The sequence below is a fragment of the Tachypleus tridentatus genome, chromosome 7 (assembly GCF_004210375.1).
Source record: "Tachypleus tridentatus isolate NWPU-2018 chromosome 7, ASM421037v1, whole genome shotgun sequence".
In the NCBI taxonomy this organism is placed as follows: Eukaryota; Metazoa; Arthropoda; class Merostomata; order Xiphosura; family Limulidae; genus Tachypleus; species Tachypleus tridentatus.
In genome coordinates, this window is record NC_134831.1 from 159945675 (window position 1) to 159963984 (window position 18310).

The following is an 18310-nucleotide window of genomic DNA, read 5'->3' on the forward strand; positions in this document are numbered from 1 at the left end:
AAAATAAAGCTATAATTTACCAAAGAGAAAGAGGAACAAAGAACCACGCTTTAAAAACAGAAATTTGAGAATTATCTAGCTCAACAAAAGGAGGAAGATAGGGATACTATACGTCACAGAGATGGAAGAATAGAGATAACACACTCAAGTTATAATAGAGACATACCTATCACATCTCATGAGAAACAAAAAGACGGCTATTACTTACGGCGCTAATTAAAAATAAGGTTAATGCTTCTAAATATTACAGAGTCCGACAAACGGAACTGTAATTTTACTTTTACGGTAGAATAAATACAAAGCTAGCATACCTGCAGAGAAACAGAGAGAGATGTACCACTTTACGTGTAGTAAGACAGAAATATAGTGTTTATGAGGGAAAAAATGCTTCTTCCTCAGAGTTCAAAAATACAGTGGTATTTTATAATGAATATACTTCTTAATTACATCATTATATTTATTCCTTTATTGCTGAATTTTCATGAAAAACAACACTAAAAATTATCTACGCATAGCCACTTCTAATTTTGTCTTTCTAGATTAGAGGGAAGGCAGATAGTAAATAGTGCCCACTGCCACCTCTTAGGCTATACGTTTTCATTGTACAATGGGATTATACCATCACCCCTTTACCACACCCGCGATCTGAGGGTGCGGAGCGCGTTTTCGCGATAAGCAGGTGTAAGTAATGAACCATCAGGTTCTCAGCTTGAACATGCTAAATAGTAGGTTACTCACGAGCCAAAGTTTTCACCTGACTGTTGTATGAGTTGTAGTTTATGTTACGTGTCTGTTGTATGAGTTGTAATTCACGAGAAAATTAATACTACACCTACATACAGACTGGAAATAAAGTTTCTAATTAAGTTGTATCCATAAACAGTGAAGCACGACAGCAAGTAAAGACTAGAAAATGTCACTTCACAAGATGAACTTCTTCGTACGCGTCGCTTAGCAACAGCTTACGTCACCGAAACGTGTCAGTATCCTCGAAAGCTGCTCAACCAACTTCGCTAAAAGCAACAAGTGTACGTTCTTGATTTCTACGACGTACGTCGAATATTAAATGTTTGTGATTTTAAATAATCTTTACATCAAGGCTACTTGATAAACAGCTTAGTGGACTTTACACAAACAACCTTGAAAGACACTGCACAGTTTTATTAAATAGAAGTCAACGATTTGTACAATTTTCCAGGTTTGTTTACTGTATGCACTCATGTGTGCTGATTCGCAGCACGATTTTAAAGATCCGCTGTTCAAGTTAACCTCTGGTATTCTGGGTTCAACATGTCTCTAATGGTAATTAGCTCTCCACTAATACCAAAAGCACGAATTTAATTGATAGTCTGTTTTCAAACAATCTGCTCTTTGTATTTATTCAAACACAATGTTCAAGATGTAATTTAAACTGAACATGGAATACCTGACACAAAAATATGAATGAACGTAACATTCTCCAACCTAACCGATACAGAATCAAAATTCGAACGAAAGCAAAAAAAAATAGTCAGAAAATGACACTAAACACAACATGAACTTCGACAGAGATGCATATTTTATTAAAGAGAAATACAAAGTGAACAGTTGTGTATACTGTGTTGAGGAGAAATGCCTAGTGAAAATCTTTCTGTATTGTAATAAGGGGAAATACAAAGTGGGCAGTTATCTGTGTTTTAGTAAGAGGAAATACACAATCAGCACTTGTTTATGTTATTTAAGGGGAAAATACACAGTGAACAATTATCTATATTGTATTAAGGGAACTACATAGTTCTCTAGATTGTGTTGAGGGGAAATACCCACTGAAGAGTTGTCTATAGAATATTATATCAAGGAGAAATACCCACTGAAGAGTTGTCTATAGTATATTATATCAAGGAGAAATACCCACTGAAGACAATACCCTTTGTCTATAGTATATTATATCAAGGGGAAATACCCATTGAGCCGTTGTCTATAGTATAGTATATTACGGGGAAATACATATGGAACAGTGGCGAAATGAAGGGAAAATACAGAAGGCTTGTTTAAAATGGATTTGTTCTTAATTCAATACAAAGCTTTTTAAAATGGGGGCAAATCCAGTTTAAACAGTTGTTTGTACGGAAATAAGAACAAACCTCTCTTTTATGCTAAGAAGAAAGGAAATATCAAATAAAAAAATTGTTATGCGTGTTGTAGTGGGGGGAAGGGTGGGATCCATATGGAACATAGTAACTAAATCCAGTACATTAGGGCTAAGTTGTAAGTAATGTTAGAATACCCTTTAATTATCCGAGGCGAACTATTTTTCTTATACAAGGTCTATAGATATGTGTACTTCTACCTTCGGAACTGTTAATAACTCTTAGTACACAAGTCTGTTATAACATACTGTTATCTGACACTGACCGATTACGTCATTCATAGCAGTCACCTGAAGTCAGGTCTGCTTATTCAGAGCTATATTAATTCAACAGGAAACTGTAATACAAAACGGAGCTCACATTAGCCTTTATACATTCATTAAATACTGTGTTTTCAAAATAAAATAATTATAAAAGACTAACATTAATCTATGCCCGCGAAGCTACTTTTTTCACAGCTGCATAGGCCGCAGTTTATTCTACATGTTATTGTCAGTTTGTTTGTAACTAAACATAAAGCTACACAATGGGTTATCATTGCTTTGCTCACCACAGGTATCAAAATCCGGTTTCTAGCAATATAAGTCCGCAGACATGCCACTATTCCACTGTGGAGCTATTGGTAGTATATTAACTCATGAAATTTCTTTCGGCCTAATTTTTTTGATTGTTTGTTTTGGAATTTCGCACAAAGCTACTCGAGGGATATCTGTGCTAGCAGTCCCTAATTTAGCAGTGTAAGACTAGATGGAAGGCAGCTAGTCATCACCACCCACCGACAACTCTTGGGCTACTCTTGTACCAACGAATAGTGGGATTGACCGTCACATTATAACGCCCCCACGGCTGGGAGGGCGAGCATGTTTAGAGCGACGCGGGCGCGAACCCGCGACCCTCGGATTACGAGTCGCACGCCTTACGCGCTTGGCCATGCCAGGCCCATTTCGGCCTGATAGTTTTAAATACAAAGCTATTCTGTACCCATTACAGGGATCGAACCTTACTTTTATAATAATATATTTAATTATTCATGGCAAAATGCAAAGCGACTAAGCTGCTTCAACAAGTTGTTTTAGAATATCATTGAAACAGGAGGAATGTTGAAACAGCTGATAAACTCTGAATATTTTTGTTTACTTTTCAATTGTCTCTTTCTGATCGTCAAACAAACAAAACATTATGTGAAGTAAACTTCTAAAATTAGTCTAGAAGTAGATGAATACTGAATAATCAATTGTTTCTTCCGATTGAAGTGTTTAAAAGATATTGTAGGTTAGTATTAACTTGTACATGTTCATAACAGTTTTATAGTGCGGAGTTAATTTAACATACTATTTCGACTTTAACGAACGAAACCTAAGAAACGTTATTGTGTAATAACAAAACATATACTAAACACTGTAATATACCATATATAAAATGAAAATTATTTTAAATGTGTCGCGATGTTCAGATTTGTTTTTCAAACACAAATATGTTACAAATACTATATTATTTGATTTAGATTTTTAAACGAATTTATCTCTAAATTCAACACTAAATATAGTGCTCACGGTAATATATAGACTGTCCCTACATTTTGATGAGTTTTAATAAAGAAATGGCCCATTACCCAGGTAAAGTGCACGTTTTTATTTATACATTACAGTGTACACTATTTCATTGTGTGCGTCACTGTTCCGACCTCTGAATTAAACAGATAATTCTTTGGACTGGATCGTTGAAGGTCGGGGTCCACAAAAATCCGATCCTAATGTTGCGCCATCTTTAGGCACAGTATAAAACTATACAGACACATTTATATATTAAGGTTTGATTATTTTTATCATTTCAGTGTGTTTTCATGCTAACGAAAGAGCTGATATAACTGAAAATAGAATATTGTGCTATGGTTTATGCTGTAACGATTGTTTCTAAATAAGAGAAGGTGTTATCAGCTACGTGTTTTTAAAGGAAAGTTAAATATTAAGGCTAGATATTGTAACCGTAAAGAAACATCAATCGACAGGTATTTTAAAGTTATATTTTTGTAAATAGGTAGCGTTGTTTTACAGGTTTTGTGATGAAATGTTTTGAAATTTATTATATTTTGAACAACCGTCTCATGCTACACTAAATCAGATATTGTTAATGTCACTCGAATTATGTGATTTTTTACTTAGTTTTCGATGATATCTCAAACTAACCTTTTTATGTTTTTAATATTTGTCCATGACTTCTTATTTTAATTGTCTTTTGATCAGTGGCTTCAATTTTCGTATCCTATTATCTATCAAATATTAGGCTAAACACAACGCACAGACTAGTTTAACTGAATCCTCTTAACGAATTTGTTGACTTAAAGGTCTAGTTACGCCCTTAAAAAATGCTTTAAAAAAAAAGGGAAAGAACTACACCATAGAATCCACTTTAGAGTATGAGTGTCAAAAGAAAAGTTAGGATCTGCCTTGATGACAAGTTAGGATCTTGATGACAGTTTTCTCAATTGGAAAAATAAAATAGGTTAAATGAGAGGTATAAAATCGAAGGAAAGAATCGAAAGTATATTTAAAGTATATTGCCGGTACGTTTCTGTATTTAACATCCATATTAAAACGAATAGACCAAAGATCAAATGAAGAATAATAAACACGTTATACATGAAACATTACAACAACTAGTAATAATATACACAAAGAAAATAAAACCTGTAACTTCTTAGATATATACACCAAGATATCTATACTCTGCTGTCCACCACTGGTATCAAAATCCGATTTTAACATTACAAGTCCTCAGACTTTTCACTGAGCTACACGGGAGGGTCTTTTATTAAGACAATTATACATAAAACTGTTAGAATCTCGCGGTATTAGACTTAAATATATAGTTATAAGTTATGTTCTTAATTTTTTGATTTAGATATTTCTTTGCTGGAGGACACAAAATTTAATATCTAAAAGTTATTGTTTGTTGAATTTCGCGGAAAGCTACTCAAGAGCCATCTCCTGTAACCGCAAGGTGTCTAAAGCCCGGTGGCAAAACACAATTCCACCTCCCACAAAAATCCAAATTCCATCCACCCTTTACACTCTTTCTAATTCCTGACCTTACATAGCAACCCACGGTACTGGATTTCACCATATTGGCATGACTATCCGGTGTTTGAAAGACAATTGCTGGTCAAGTGAGTAATAACGGCACAGAATGCAAAAAAAAAAAAAAAGGCACATAACCACGTGGAGAGGATTTGGTGGTGAATAGGGATATTTTTCGTGTGAACTTATTTAGATGTTCACGAAATTGCTAAATTTCCAATAAACTACGAAACGTCAGTGTAATTTAATCAATTTATCATTTAAAATCATGAGATTTCCCTACAAAAGGATATCAAGCATAACAAAAATATTTTAACGAGTCTTAATCTTATGGAAACAATTAACTTCTGGGTAAACGGGTTGTTGATTTGTTACCCTCAATGTCTTGCTTTCATTTTGAAGAGATGTAGTACAGGAAGACAGCTACTCAACATTACTCACCTTTTAACAAACGAATAAGGGAATTGACAGCTACTCAACATTACTCACCTTTTAACAAACGAATAAGGGAATTGACCATGACATTATAACATACCCACGACTGAATGGACGACCTCCGTGAATGTATTGAAACCCGAGATCCCCAGATTGTGAGTCGAGTGCCCTACCCACCAGGCAATGCCAGCTAGTTCTTAACAAGAAAAGTTCCTGAAAATTAAAACATTTATATAATCTAAAAGTTTCGTGTAGTATGTAGAAACCAAGCACAATATAAATACGAAAATCATTGAAGTATTCATTAAGTCAATAAATGAATCACTTTACTCAGTGAGTTATTTATGATTGAATCAGTTCATTGCTAGTAGTGAAGGTTATCGTGTCTATTCAGTCACTCAGGGAGTTATCGATTGATTTCTGTCGAAATACTTATTAGTTAATTAGGCATATACACATATTCCTGCAACATATTAATGTAAAATAAATAATGATAAAAATGGACTCACGTGGTATTCAAATAACAGCGACAATATTGTATTATCTAGAAACTGTAAAATGAACAGCACACACTTCCAATCAACAAATGGTTTAATTAAGATTTTAATACAAGCCCAGCGTTCTCAAATATACAATTTCCACTGAATAAGATTACAAAGAGTATATCCAGACATAATACTAAGGTACTGAACATGTTATCAGCCTAGTTTATTATGGAATGTCTTCAGTTGCAATATCATTGCTATCAGAGTTTCTACAGATTAGAAAATCCATTATAAATTTAGAATGACGAGAGATAAATGAGCAAAACAACAAACATAGATATAAAATAACCAGAAATGAATGACAACTGGTAAAATAAAGTGAGTTGTGGGATTACACTGTCACTCATTACTGGATCTTTATTTCTAAGTACCATGCTAAACTTTGACAAAAAATAATTATTTTACTCTTGCTTAAAAGACTTGTAGATACAACTCTTTTTGGAATCTTATTAACAATGTAGACTAACTTTTTAACTGATGTTTCATAAAGACAAAAGAGAGAGATTGCATTAACATTTTAAAAAATGTTTATCACATATCCAAAAGGTTACTGTCAATGTACAAAACAGAAACAACTGATCACATTCTTGACTAGTCCATTGTTGGCTTCACCAGTACTAATCTGACTGGATAAATACACTTCATCACTTGTGGAAAAACTGACAAAGAACTTTAAATGACAATGGCTGTGTCTTGTAAGTGTGAGAACTCCTGCCATTATGTCCAGCTGAGATGCTGGCATAAAAAAAAAAAAGCATAATATATGAACAAGATTGTATTACTATGACTTCTGAAGTTTTTTGTTTTTTTCACAAAAGATGGGTTTTTATTTCTCCACAGTGACTGAAATTACTATTTGACGAAGTTTAAAGATGACAGCAGTACATCAACAACTCACTTTAAACATAATGAATCGTACATACCAATAAATGTTAGCTTATATCAAAAGCTTACAAAAACACACCATAAGATACAATAACATATTTTACCAAGAATAACAATGTATATGTGATGTTATATCAAACATCACAGATGATAAATTGAGATGAAAATTTCTAATAGAATAATTTAGTATCAAACATTACGTATGGTTTGGTTTTAGGACAACATACCTATCAAAAATACTGTAAAAGCTTTATCATACATAAGCTATAATTACTTATCACCAGACAGTGTTTCATGTTTAGAGATAAAAACTAAATACATCGACAAAAATCTTTACATTTATAACACACTTCTATACTTTACACATGATTCAAGTATCTTTAATTTGATCATGACATCACAAAGACAACTTGTAACACAACCAACTAAGCCTTGGTTTACTCTTTCTTTACTTATATAACAATGTGTCTTGGAGAGACATGCTGCTACTATTAAAATTGCAAAATCTCTTAATTTTACATGACAGCAGCTTTAATCACCAGGGGTAGATCACGTCTTTATAATATTCAACCAGCAGACAAAAATGAGATTGTATTGTAAAAATATTTAAAAAAATGAAAGAATAAATGAAGTGTAGGTTAAAATATCAAAATGCTATTTCATGTTTTATAGTGATGCCTCTTTTCCTAATTTTTAACTTCTTGTATATGATAGCAGGTAGAGGAAATTCAGCATTGCTAAAATGCTAAGCAAAATTTATCTGACAAACTCTTAATGAAATATATGACTGTTTGTAAGAAAGTTTTTACGTAACCTACTTATAGATTACTCTTTCAATCAACTTAAACATCATGTTAAGTTAAAACCAGCACTGTAACCCATGTTTCACACATTGAATTTAGGCTAATTTGGTTATTCAACTAACAATGATGAATACTATCATTGTGCTATTTTGTTTTTGCTAAGCCTATGAAATGGCAAATAACACTGGTGGTTTAACAACTGGTTGCATTTCCTACGTCTTCACTCAAATGTTATGAGCTGTTATTGTGTGTACCAAATTTATCACTTGTGTTTTAAATGTGATTGTCTCTCACTGAACACATTTATGAACAGAAATGAAGTAAATCATGGATTTTTTTTAAATTCTTGTTGCATTTACTGGTAAAGACAAGAGCTACACCTTAGCTCTTTTTACTGATTATTCAAATTATGTACTTTAATAAAGGCCATTTTGGTAAAACTGACATCTGACATAAAACACAAACAAAATAACTTTTTCTTTTAAATACATTGTACTCATTTGTACATACATACATATAAACACACATTACACAACAAGTGTTCTTTAAGGATACTTTTAATTTCTCAGTCTTCCTTCTGAGCCCCAGTCGTGATTTGCAAGTTTTTCATTCATGCAGAATTTCACAAATTATAGTTCTGCATTATCTAACTTTAATTATTGACATATTTTCCTTAGTTTACAAAGAATAAAACACAATAATTGTTTGTAGATGCCCTTTTCATCAAACAAGCAACAATAATTAGTCTGTCTCCTCACTCTACACACTTGAAAACTTGAGAAGGTCAATTCTTACTGCAGAACCTTCTACCCAAGATGATCAATATGGGGCACTAGGTGGTCTGGGTATACAGTTCCTTTCAATGTTAGAACCTAGCTCCTCACTGCAACAAAGAGCTGAAACAAACTGCCCACTGGATTTCAAAGAAAAGCTTTTGAACAATTTATCATCTAAATTGTCATGTACTTCTTGACTGGACTCACCTTTTCTTTGGTTTACCTTTTCACAAGTGAAATCACAAGATTTAGTTCTGGCACACTGAAGTTCGGTAGAAGCACTTGAGAGAATTTTTGAGAAATTTTTACTGCCCAGGGATGCAGATCTAGATATCTTTCTAGCTCTAGAATGATGGTCATCCCAGTCTGTTGCCAGTTTCTTTATTTTGCAGCAACACAGATGCTCAGTTTCCTCAGGCAAACTGACCACACTGCTACCTCCAGATGAAAGTGCTGACTTTGGTTTTACACCTTTCTCTGCTCCTGACCTTTCACCTACACCAGGACTTTCATCAATGAAACTGACATAACACTCTCTCAAGTCTTTCCGAGGCTCAGAATTTCGATTTTCTGGAATACGGGATGCTAAAGGACCCCTGTCAACTCCCACCTGCTGCCATCGCCCAGACATTTTCCATCGATACCCATATCCCCCAACACCTCTAATATTCCCATCTTCACCATAAGAGCACAAGAGACAAGAGTCTCCTATTCTCATAGAAACAGCTTCACATGCTTTGCAACTTGCAGCACCTTCCCCTTCTTTGAGTATACCATGAGGAAGAGAAGTATCCTCCGTTGAACTCTCAGCATCGATATGGACATCCACTTTATCTCTAATAAAGATAGACAACTTGTTTCACAGACAAACATAATACACTAGTTTTATCACACAAATATTCCTATCATCATTTAAAAATTAACATACTACCTATAGAAAGATGCATTATAAAAGCTGAATCCTAATTTTTATCTATTCCTCTAGATTACACAGATGTTTTCAAAGATTCTTCAAGTAACAGTATGAAGACATATACCCTGATAACTTATCATTGCTTGTGTTCCAGTGAAATATGATGTTATCTAAAGGTATTTCACAAGTTGAGCTATTTGAGACAAAAACCTTTCAAATAATTCTATACAAGAACAGACTTCAACAGTAACTAATGTTATTTGAAAATAAATTTATTTAAACTATGTACTCCTTTCCAGTTCAATTACAATTTGTAGCTTATAAAGTAGTTGACATTATCTCAAACTGAACTTTGTAAATGTACTATATGCCTGTTATTATGCAACAGTTTAGTTTAAGATGTTAATAATTATCAGGGACATCTAGTAATGTCATCGTATCACATCTTCACAAACTTTACATCTGCAATTTCCTTTCTGTTACAGATATGAAGCAAACCAAATTCAAGTGGAATACAACTAAATGGGGAAGGGGGGGGAATTCTTAACCCCAATAGGCTAGAAATACCTCAGAGACCCATGGAATTCATCCAGCCAATAAAATAGGTAGTTTTATCCACAACTACATGTAACAAAATACAGTTAGTGCAATAATCGTTCCTTTAAACCTTTAGGTGCATACACTTCTTGTGTGAAAATCTCATGCAACTGTTACCACTGAAATATTCCATACTTTCAGACATTGCAATTAACTTTAAACAAAACTTCAAAAAATTAAGTATATTATAATATAAGGAACTTATGGCTGTAACTATACAGAGTATTATCCTAATGACCTAAATTTGTAGGTTTATTCAGTAATGAAATACTGATTATGTATTGAAAGGCACACTGTTAAACCCATTCCTTTAGAAACCAGCCACAAAGTGTAGAATTTCACCTTTTAATAGTATTCTTTTGCACAGAAAACATTTATATTTGGAAAACCAATACTTACTACTCCTAATTTTTAACAGCATTAGTAAAAAAAACTAAATCTCCACTTTACAGTAACATTGGCTGCATTATAGCAAGTTGTTTGTTTTTTTAAGTGATGGAATATTCTTGCTACACTTTCACAATATAATGAGATCTAATCCTTAATCGAAATATAAACAACTAGATATCCAACAAGGATTTTGGTACTAGCATCACCACAAGACAAAAGGTTGGTTGAACAACAAAGTAACAAGATCTAATCCTTAACTTACCTGTAACCAAGTAGAGATCCAGCAAGGGCTTTAGTACTAGCATCATCAGCAAGAGAAAGATTGGCTGAGACTGATTCAGTATGACTGCTTAAACTGAGTCTTTTATTGGAGGAAATATCAACTTGAACTTCTAATCTAGAAAACAAAAAATTCTATGTACTGTTCATTCTCATAGTTATTTATCAGGTTATAGTATACATATATAGTAATTTATAATGTGGGCTGAAAAGTGTAGACATAAGTCTTATGGGTGGAAAAAAAATGTGTGTGTTAAAAGTACAAACTAATTTTTAAGTATATGATCTGGACCACAGAATATTAAAATTAACTTTTATAATGCAATCAGATGTAAATTTACAAAACAGACTTGAATTTAACAAACAGAGATAGAAAGTACAATGGAATTACTGTGTTAACAATATACTGAGTATTTATGTGGTCTTTAGAGCATACATAAAGTACTTTTTTCAAGTTTTATTTCACAGACACACATACAATATATACCAAATAACATAAAACACCTGGTTATATCATCTGTTTAAATGAAACCAATTCAACAGAGTTCATAAGGTATTAAACTGATACAGAAAACTTACTTCTGAGTTGTTGTTAATGAAGAACTGGCTATACTCCCAGCTAATGCAGTATTACTTGCACTCTCCCCATCGCTTTCTGGAATCAATCCAATCCGCTCCAGGTGACTTCCACTGCCCATACTTATGCTGGTTGACATGCCAAAAGAGACTTCACCAATACTTTGGTTGATTCCTCTGTGGCTTGCTGCTGTATCTACACTCATGCCATCTTGTGGCAAAATAAGGTAGTAATGAATAGGAAACCTCATTAATATTAACTTAAAATTATATTTTGATATACATGAATAATGAACTGGTTGTATACTAATACAGTGTTACATTTCAACTAATCTTCGGGTTACAGTTGCAGCCATCAAATAAAAACTCTATCTACTATTAAGTGTAGAGAATTCTCTTCTTACCTGCTACTACACCAATATCATTTTCTTCATCAAATTCAAACCTCACTCCAGATGCTGATGTGGTCACTCCGCAACCACCAGAACGACAGAGGGAAATGGGAACTACTCCATAGACATATGCTAGTAAGACGGGCACCCCAATGCCTAGTATGATGATTTATGAGCACTATTAGTAAATGGAGATTTTCAAAACTTTCAGATTCTGTTTACATTTACAATAAAAAGCTATGAAAACAAGTAACCAGTCATTTAGTTACTTAAAAAAACTGAAGTGAATGAAAACAGTTCAAAATTAAAACTACACATTTAAGTTAGGATAAGAAAATTCTGAAACAACTTGTGTTTTTACATGAAAAAATCAAAACATCTTAGATCCTGCTTTGGCACTATAGTCTAGCATCCATAACAAACAAATGCAGTAGAATGTATTTTTAACACACTTCAGTTTGTTTATTTTGAAATTTCCATACAAAGCTTCAGAGAGGGCTATCTGTACATGACAAACCATTATTTCTGACAAACACAGTCTCTGGAAGTGTTTAGAGACAATAATTTGTCTTTCAATCAGCTTATACAGAGAATAAATAGGTTCATAATTATTACCAACCCACCCACTTCCACATGCACATCAACAGAAAAAAAAGTAAGCACTCTAAAGATGGACTGGATTTGGAACAAAAAAAGGAGGGGAATTCTGGCACAATTTTTGTGAACATGTGTACAGTATGTCTCACAGAAAAAATGGGAAACTGCCCTCTTGTGCTTTCTCACTTATAACTTCAAATTTACAACCCAAGCAATTTTTTTTTTTTTACTTTAAATATATTTAAGGGTGGGATATAATTAAAGCATTCTTTGTTTTGTATTTAAGCACAAAGTTACACAAAGGGCTATCTGTGCTCTTCCCACTATGAGAATCAAAAGCAGGTTTCTAGCACTACACATCCACAAACATACTGCTGTGCCACTGAAGAGCTAAAAAGTATTTTTGGTAACCAATTTATGTCAGCTAATCCTACCAAGACTGTCAAATCAATCTCTTCTGGACACTTAGGCCTGGTGGGTTAAGGCGTGTGACTCGTAATCCGAGGGTAGCAGGTTTGCATCCCGGTCGCACCAAACATGCTCGCCCTTATTTGCCCCCCACTAGTACAGCGGTAAGTCTACGTGTTTACAATGCTAAAATCAGGGCTCAGCAGATAGCCCGCTATGGCTTTGCTATAAGAAAACACATACTCTGGACATTTAACTAGATACGGTTTCTTTTATTTTGTTTTTGTGTTGTCAATGGTAAATTTTTTACTTCAACCAACCAGCAAAAGCCTTTATTCTCTGTGGTAACTCTCACTTTGACAACTCAAGTCTACAAATAGAAACAAAAATGTAACCTTAACAATAGTGTATTGTCTATGTTGTGTTATAATTAACCAGTTGGTAGTGGTTTGTTTTCAGGCTTATGTTACATGTACACAATATTGGAAATAATAAGGAAATGCACTGGAGTCCTTGGATCAAGTGGTTGCTTTTTTTTTTTTTTTTTTAGAATTAAGTTACATGCACACAATACTGGAAATAATATAAAAATGCACAAACAGAATTATTGAACTAATTGGTAGTTTTTTGGTTATAGGGTTAGATTTCATTTCACAGTTATGCTGGTGTGGCATCATGTGATTGACTGGATGACACTCAATCATAGTGTAGATTATAAAAACTTGTCACTTCTCCTCAGGTAGAGATTATTTTCATTGTATCCATAATTTTTTTTTAGTGCTGCATGTGTGTGTGTATTAAGAAAAAATGCTGTTTTATTAAATAAACAAACACAAAACCAAAGAATACAATAATACCATGAGTACTTGATGGATTTGCCCTTTAAAACATTTCAAACAAAAACACTGTTACGCGTTATTTACATAATACAACACGTAGACCTGTGGTACTACACTCTACTAGATTAAGATATTATTAGAAGTTTGTTTTTGGGATGCTTTCCTTTCATACTGAATAGACCTTAGAATATTGATGAATCAAAATATTTCTATACTGTCAGATAATAAAATATCTATATCTAGTTTTGACTGGTCAATCACTCATGCAGCATCATCATAAAATTAACCCTGCTATTGTAAAGGCAACAGACAGGTCAAAATGCCAACATGATTTACTATATAATGCTTTCGACTGTTTTAAGTTATGTGATTACTAAAAAAATAAATATTGTAATTATTTTTTTATAAATGCCAGGACTAAACTGTAAACTAGTATCACATGATGTAAAGATGAAGGGTACTCAGTGTTAGAACAATAATGAATAACAGTGATTCCCAAACTGTGGGCTGCAGCAAACTAGTAGGGGCACTGCAGGATATTTCAAATTTTCAAGGGAAACAGAGCGATATCAACATCTGTCAAACACCACATGAACTATTAGCTCAAGGTAGTTCACAGTTTTAACATTAGATCATGCTACATTCCTTTCAATGGCATTCTTGAATGTTTGAGATATGTTTTTGCTTTCTACTTTCAGCTATGCAAGTGTGAACTTTCTCATTTCTTAGATTTTGTATATAAATACCTGTCAACTTCCAGGTCCATCAGTAATCAAAATAATTGAAGGTGGTTGTGATCAAGTGTGTGAGGTCTAGCAAAGTTCATTGAATTATTTTGTTGATTTTTAGTCCTTGTGCATAAAAATGGAAAGATTTTTCAACATTAATAAGAAGTGTGGGAATGAAAAAAAAAGATGACAAACCACAGACCAGTGGCAAAGTTACGTAAAAATGGAAATACTGAAAATATGACGACAGTTATCTAGACTTTAGTTTTACTTCAGTTAATGCCAATCATGAAGAGTGTCCACAGTATGTATTGTCTAAAAGTTTTGGCCCCAGAGTGAATGCTTCCAAGTAAACTAAAATTCCACTTAGAGACCAATCATCCTAACATGGCTAGTAAATTCCATAATTATTTTACCAGAAAGTTAAAATAATTGAACGAACTAAAAGATACATTTCTGAAACAAGCATGCTTTGCTAGCATCCTACCAGGTGGCATGTAGAGTCACAAAATGTAAAAAGCCTCACACCATTGCAGAAGAACTTATTTTACCAGCTGCAGTGGATATGGTGAACATTATGGTGGGTGAATTTGCAGGAAAACTGCTTTCAAAGGTGCCTTTATCCAACAATACTCTCAGTCATAGAATCCAACACAATCAGCTAATTGAAAAAAATGAAAGAGAAGGAATTCGGGTTACAGTTAGATGAGGCGATGGATAGTAACAAGGGTGCTAATTTGATTTGTTACACATGATTCTTGGATGGTGACAAAACTATGGACGACCTTCTCTTTTGTAAAAGTATTACTGCAGATACAAAGGCTTAAGACTTGTTTGAGATCCTTGACACTTTTATGTGTGAAAACAACTTAGACTGGACTAAGTGCATTGGTGTCTTTACCAATGGTGATCACTCTATGTCCAGCTGTTATGAAGGATTGCAGGCACTCATACGAAGCAAAGCTCTTACTGCATTGTGAACCCACTGCATAACCCACAGGGAAGCCCTTGCATCAAAGCACCCGAGGCCTCCACTGAACCTAGTACTGGAAAGTGTGTTGAAAGTGGTGAACTTTATAAAAACTCAGTCACAGAGGGTTTAAAAACACTGTGCGAGGATATGGGATCTGAGCACACATCTTTGTTTTACAACTGTAGCTTGCTATGGCTCTCCTGTGGGAATGAACTGTCCCATGTGTTCAAATTACCTGGATACTGATTTTTTGTCAAAATTGGCATACCTGTGCAATCTCAAAAAACTGAATGCATTGAATCTCTCTTTGCAGGGAAGCAACATGCTCATTCTAAAACTCACAGAGAATATTTCAGCCTTCAGAAAAAAGTTATTACTATGGAGAAGAGAAATTAATGAAGATGGTGGCAAAGATTGTTTCCCCCTGTTACAGCAGTTTGTTACATCCAATGAAGTTGGTTTGACCCACAAACTAAGATCTGTTTTTGAGGAACACCTACCACAGCTCAGTGATTGGGTTGAAAATTACTTTCCAGAAGATATGGAGAAGTTTGCATGGATCCAAGACCCATTCAAGACTAAAGCTCCATCTGAATTTACCTCTGCAGAAGAAGAAATTCTTATTGAGCTGTTTTGTGACAAGACTTTAAAAACAAAATTTGACAGCATTAAACTAGCTGAGTTTTGGATATCAGTAAAAGAAAAATAACTACTGCTAGTGCTAAAGCTCAGCAAATCCTAATTCCATTTGCGATGTCTTATCTCTGAGAAGCTGGGTTTTTGGAGGATGCTGTGATAAAAAGCAAGTATAGTGCAAAAATCAATGTGGAACAGGAAATGAGGGTGGTGGTGTCCAATCTGATTCCAAAATTTGAGAAGCTGTGCAGTGCCCAACAGGCTCACACATCCTATCAGTAATTGTGGTTATTTAAAAATGAAATAAAAATATTGTTTTTACTTTCAATTTATGTGTATTATTCTTTCAAATGGATACTAAGTTGTTTGGACCTAACTATGTAATAAACAGAACTGTTAGGATTTTCTTTTTGCCTAGGGGCGCCGTGAAAAATTGCTGAGACACTAAGGGCATTGTGAACCAAGAAAGTTTGGAATATGCTGATGAACGTTACAGTCTTTTAACAACTGTTATTATTTAATCATTAAAATGTAACACCTTATGGATGAAGTTTTAATAGCCAGTCAGTAAGATATATATATAGATGTAGCTAACAAACTATTTGATACAATTATACGCTAACACAAGAGCTAAAAACTACGTACCAGCAGCGATCCCTGCCAGCACAGGTGACAAAAGGACAGATGTTATTACTCCAGCTGTGACAGCAAGGTTTCTTTTATGTCTGCCACTGTTTTTGTTGACGTGATAACGATGTAGCTAAACAACATCCAAAAACAGATGTATACTCTTAAATACACACATATGAATACTGGAGTCAAACATTCAGCATGGGTTTGTTTAAAATCTTGTTAGCAGTGATGGAATAATGAGAAAATCAGTAATAAAATACAGCTTCAGTGGCACACTAATAACTATACATAAACAGTTCAAATACTCTAGCATATGTTAACTGTGAATAGGCAATCAAATCAGCACTATATAACAATAATGAAACAAATACAAGTCTAAATGTTCACAATGAGACTACAAAAATTAGAAATTTTCCCATTACCAGTTCTTGTTATCATCATTAACTAACAGCCAAAAATATTTGTGCTCATACTCCCAAACATGTTGGGAATATTTTATCTATCAGTCAAGATCCAAAGGAAGATGTTAAACTAATTAGTAACTATGGATAATCAGCTAAGTGTTAGGAACTGAGCACTTGAACCCACAATATCTCAGTTATTTCTGCCTTTTGCTGTCTGCAATTAGTTGTGGAAAGGAAGTCACTCTTAATATTAAGATATAACCTTAAAATAGAAAGAAACCATCTTAAATACACTTAACTGATTCTCCATAGTTACTGATTAGTTTGATATCTCCCTATGGATCTTAAATGATAGATGCAATATCCCTAACACATTTAGACATTGTGGCCACAGGTATTTCCTACAAGTTCATAATAATAATTTACTAACGCATTATATTAATACAATTTACTTTAAATGAGAATACCATTTTTCAAAATTCAGGTCTCTGCTTCCAAATTTCACAGTCACGTGCAAGTCATAAAGACTTAAAACTTGAACTGCAAATACAACAGGAACTAAAATATGCCATGTTTCACTTTGAAATTAAATATTTGTTGAATTGCAGTACTTAATATCAAAATATACATTTGATGTCCAAGCTGTTCGAAAAGTTGTCTGAAATAATTTACAAGGTAACTTAAGATAATCTGGTGTCTGAATAGTTGCCAAACAATCTAGATGTGTACATCAGCATTACCCTAAGTTTTACAACAGTCCATTCTAAAAGGGATCTCACCTTCCTTCCCACCCAAACAGGGATACCGATGATGATGGCAGGAATGGCTATGCCAGCAATCAAAGCAATACCCACTGGTGCACCAACTAACATACCCAGTTGCCACACAATCTTCTTCTTTCGACTCCAAGGCTTCTTCCCCCAGAATGTACAGCCTGATGGACTACAGAGTGAAAATAAATGTGAACAGCAATTGTGGATTGCAAATCAGAAGCACATAAAAACAACTGTTCAGAGCCGTATATTAACATAACTCTGAGTTTTACTACAGTCTGTTTTAAATGGTATCTCTCCTTTATTTCAACCCACACAGTGATACCAATGATGATGGCAGGAAAAGATATGCCAGCAGTTTTTCACCTAAACTGTAACTTATTAGAGTTTTACAACATAATGTAACATAATACTGTTATCAATTTACAAATTTCTGTCCAATTATTTAAATTTACACAAGCTCATTATTCCAATGCCCCCCCAAAAAATTGAGGTTAAAAGGTACTTTATGGCCTAGCCATG

At 33.9% G+C, this 18310-nt stretch overlaps 1 protein-coding gene across 13 annotated transcripts in view; it reads right to left on the minus strand.

The window, feature by feature from the left end:
* Window positions 1–6217: 6217 nt before the first annotated feature.
* LOC143257021 (E3 ubiquitin-protein ligase RNF19A-like) overlaps window positions 6218–18310 on the minus strand; it is a 39894-nt gene continuing 27801 nt past the window's right edge. For all 13 annotated transcript variants that reach the window (XM_076515081.1, XM_076515080.1, XM_076515078.1 and 10 more), the window contains 6 exons: window positions 17795–17957; window positions 16624–16738; window positions 11810–11953; window positions 11409–11616; window positions 10813–10947; window positions 6218–9486 (listed from right to left, as the gene is read on the minus strand). In XM_076515081.1, coding sequence (XP_076371196.1) covers window positions 8694–9486; window positions 10813–10947; window positions 11409–11616; window positions 11810–11953; window positions 16624–16738; window positions 17795–17957 — 1558 coding nt within the window. In that variant the 3' untranslated portion in view covers window positions 6218–8693. The remainder of the gene's footprint in view (window positions 9487–10812; window positions 10948–11408; window positions 11617–11809; window positions 11954–16623; window positions 16739–17794; window positions 17958–18310) is intronic.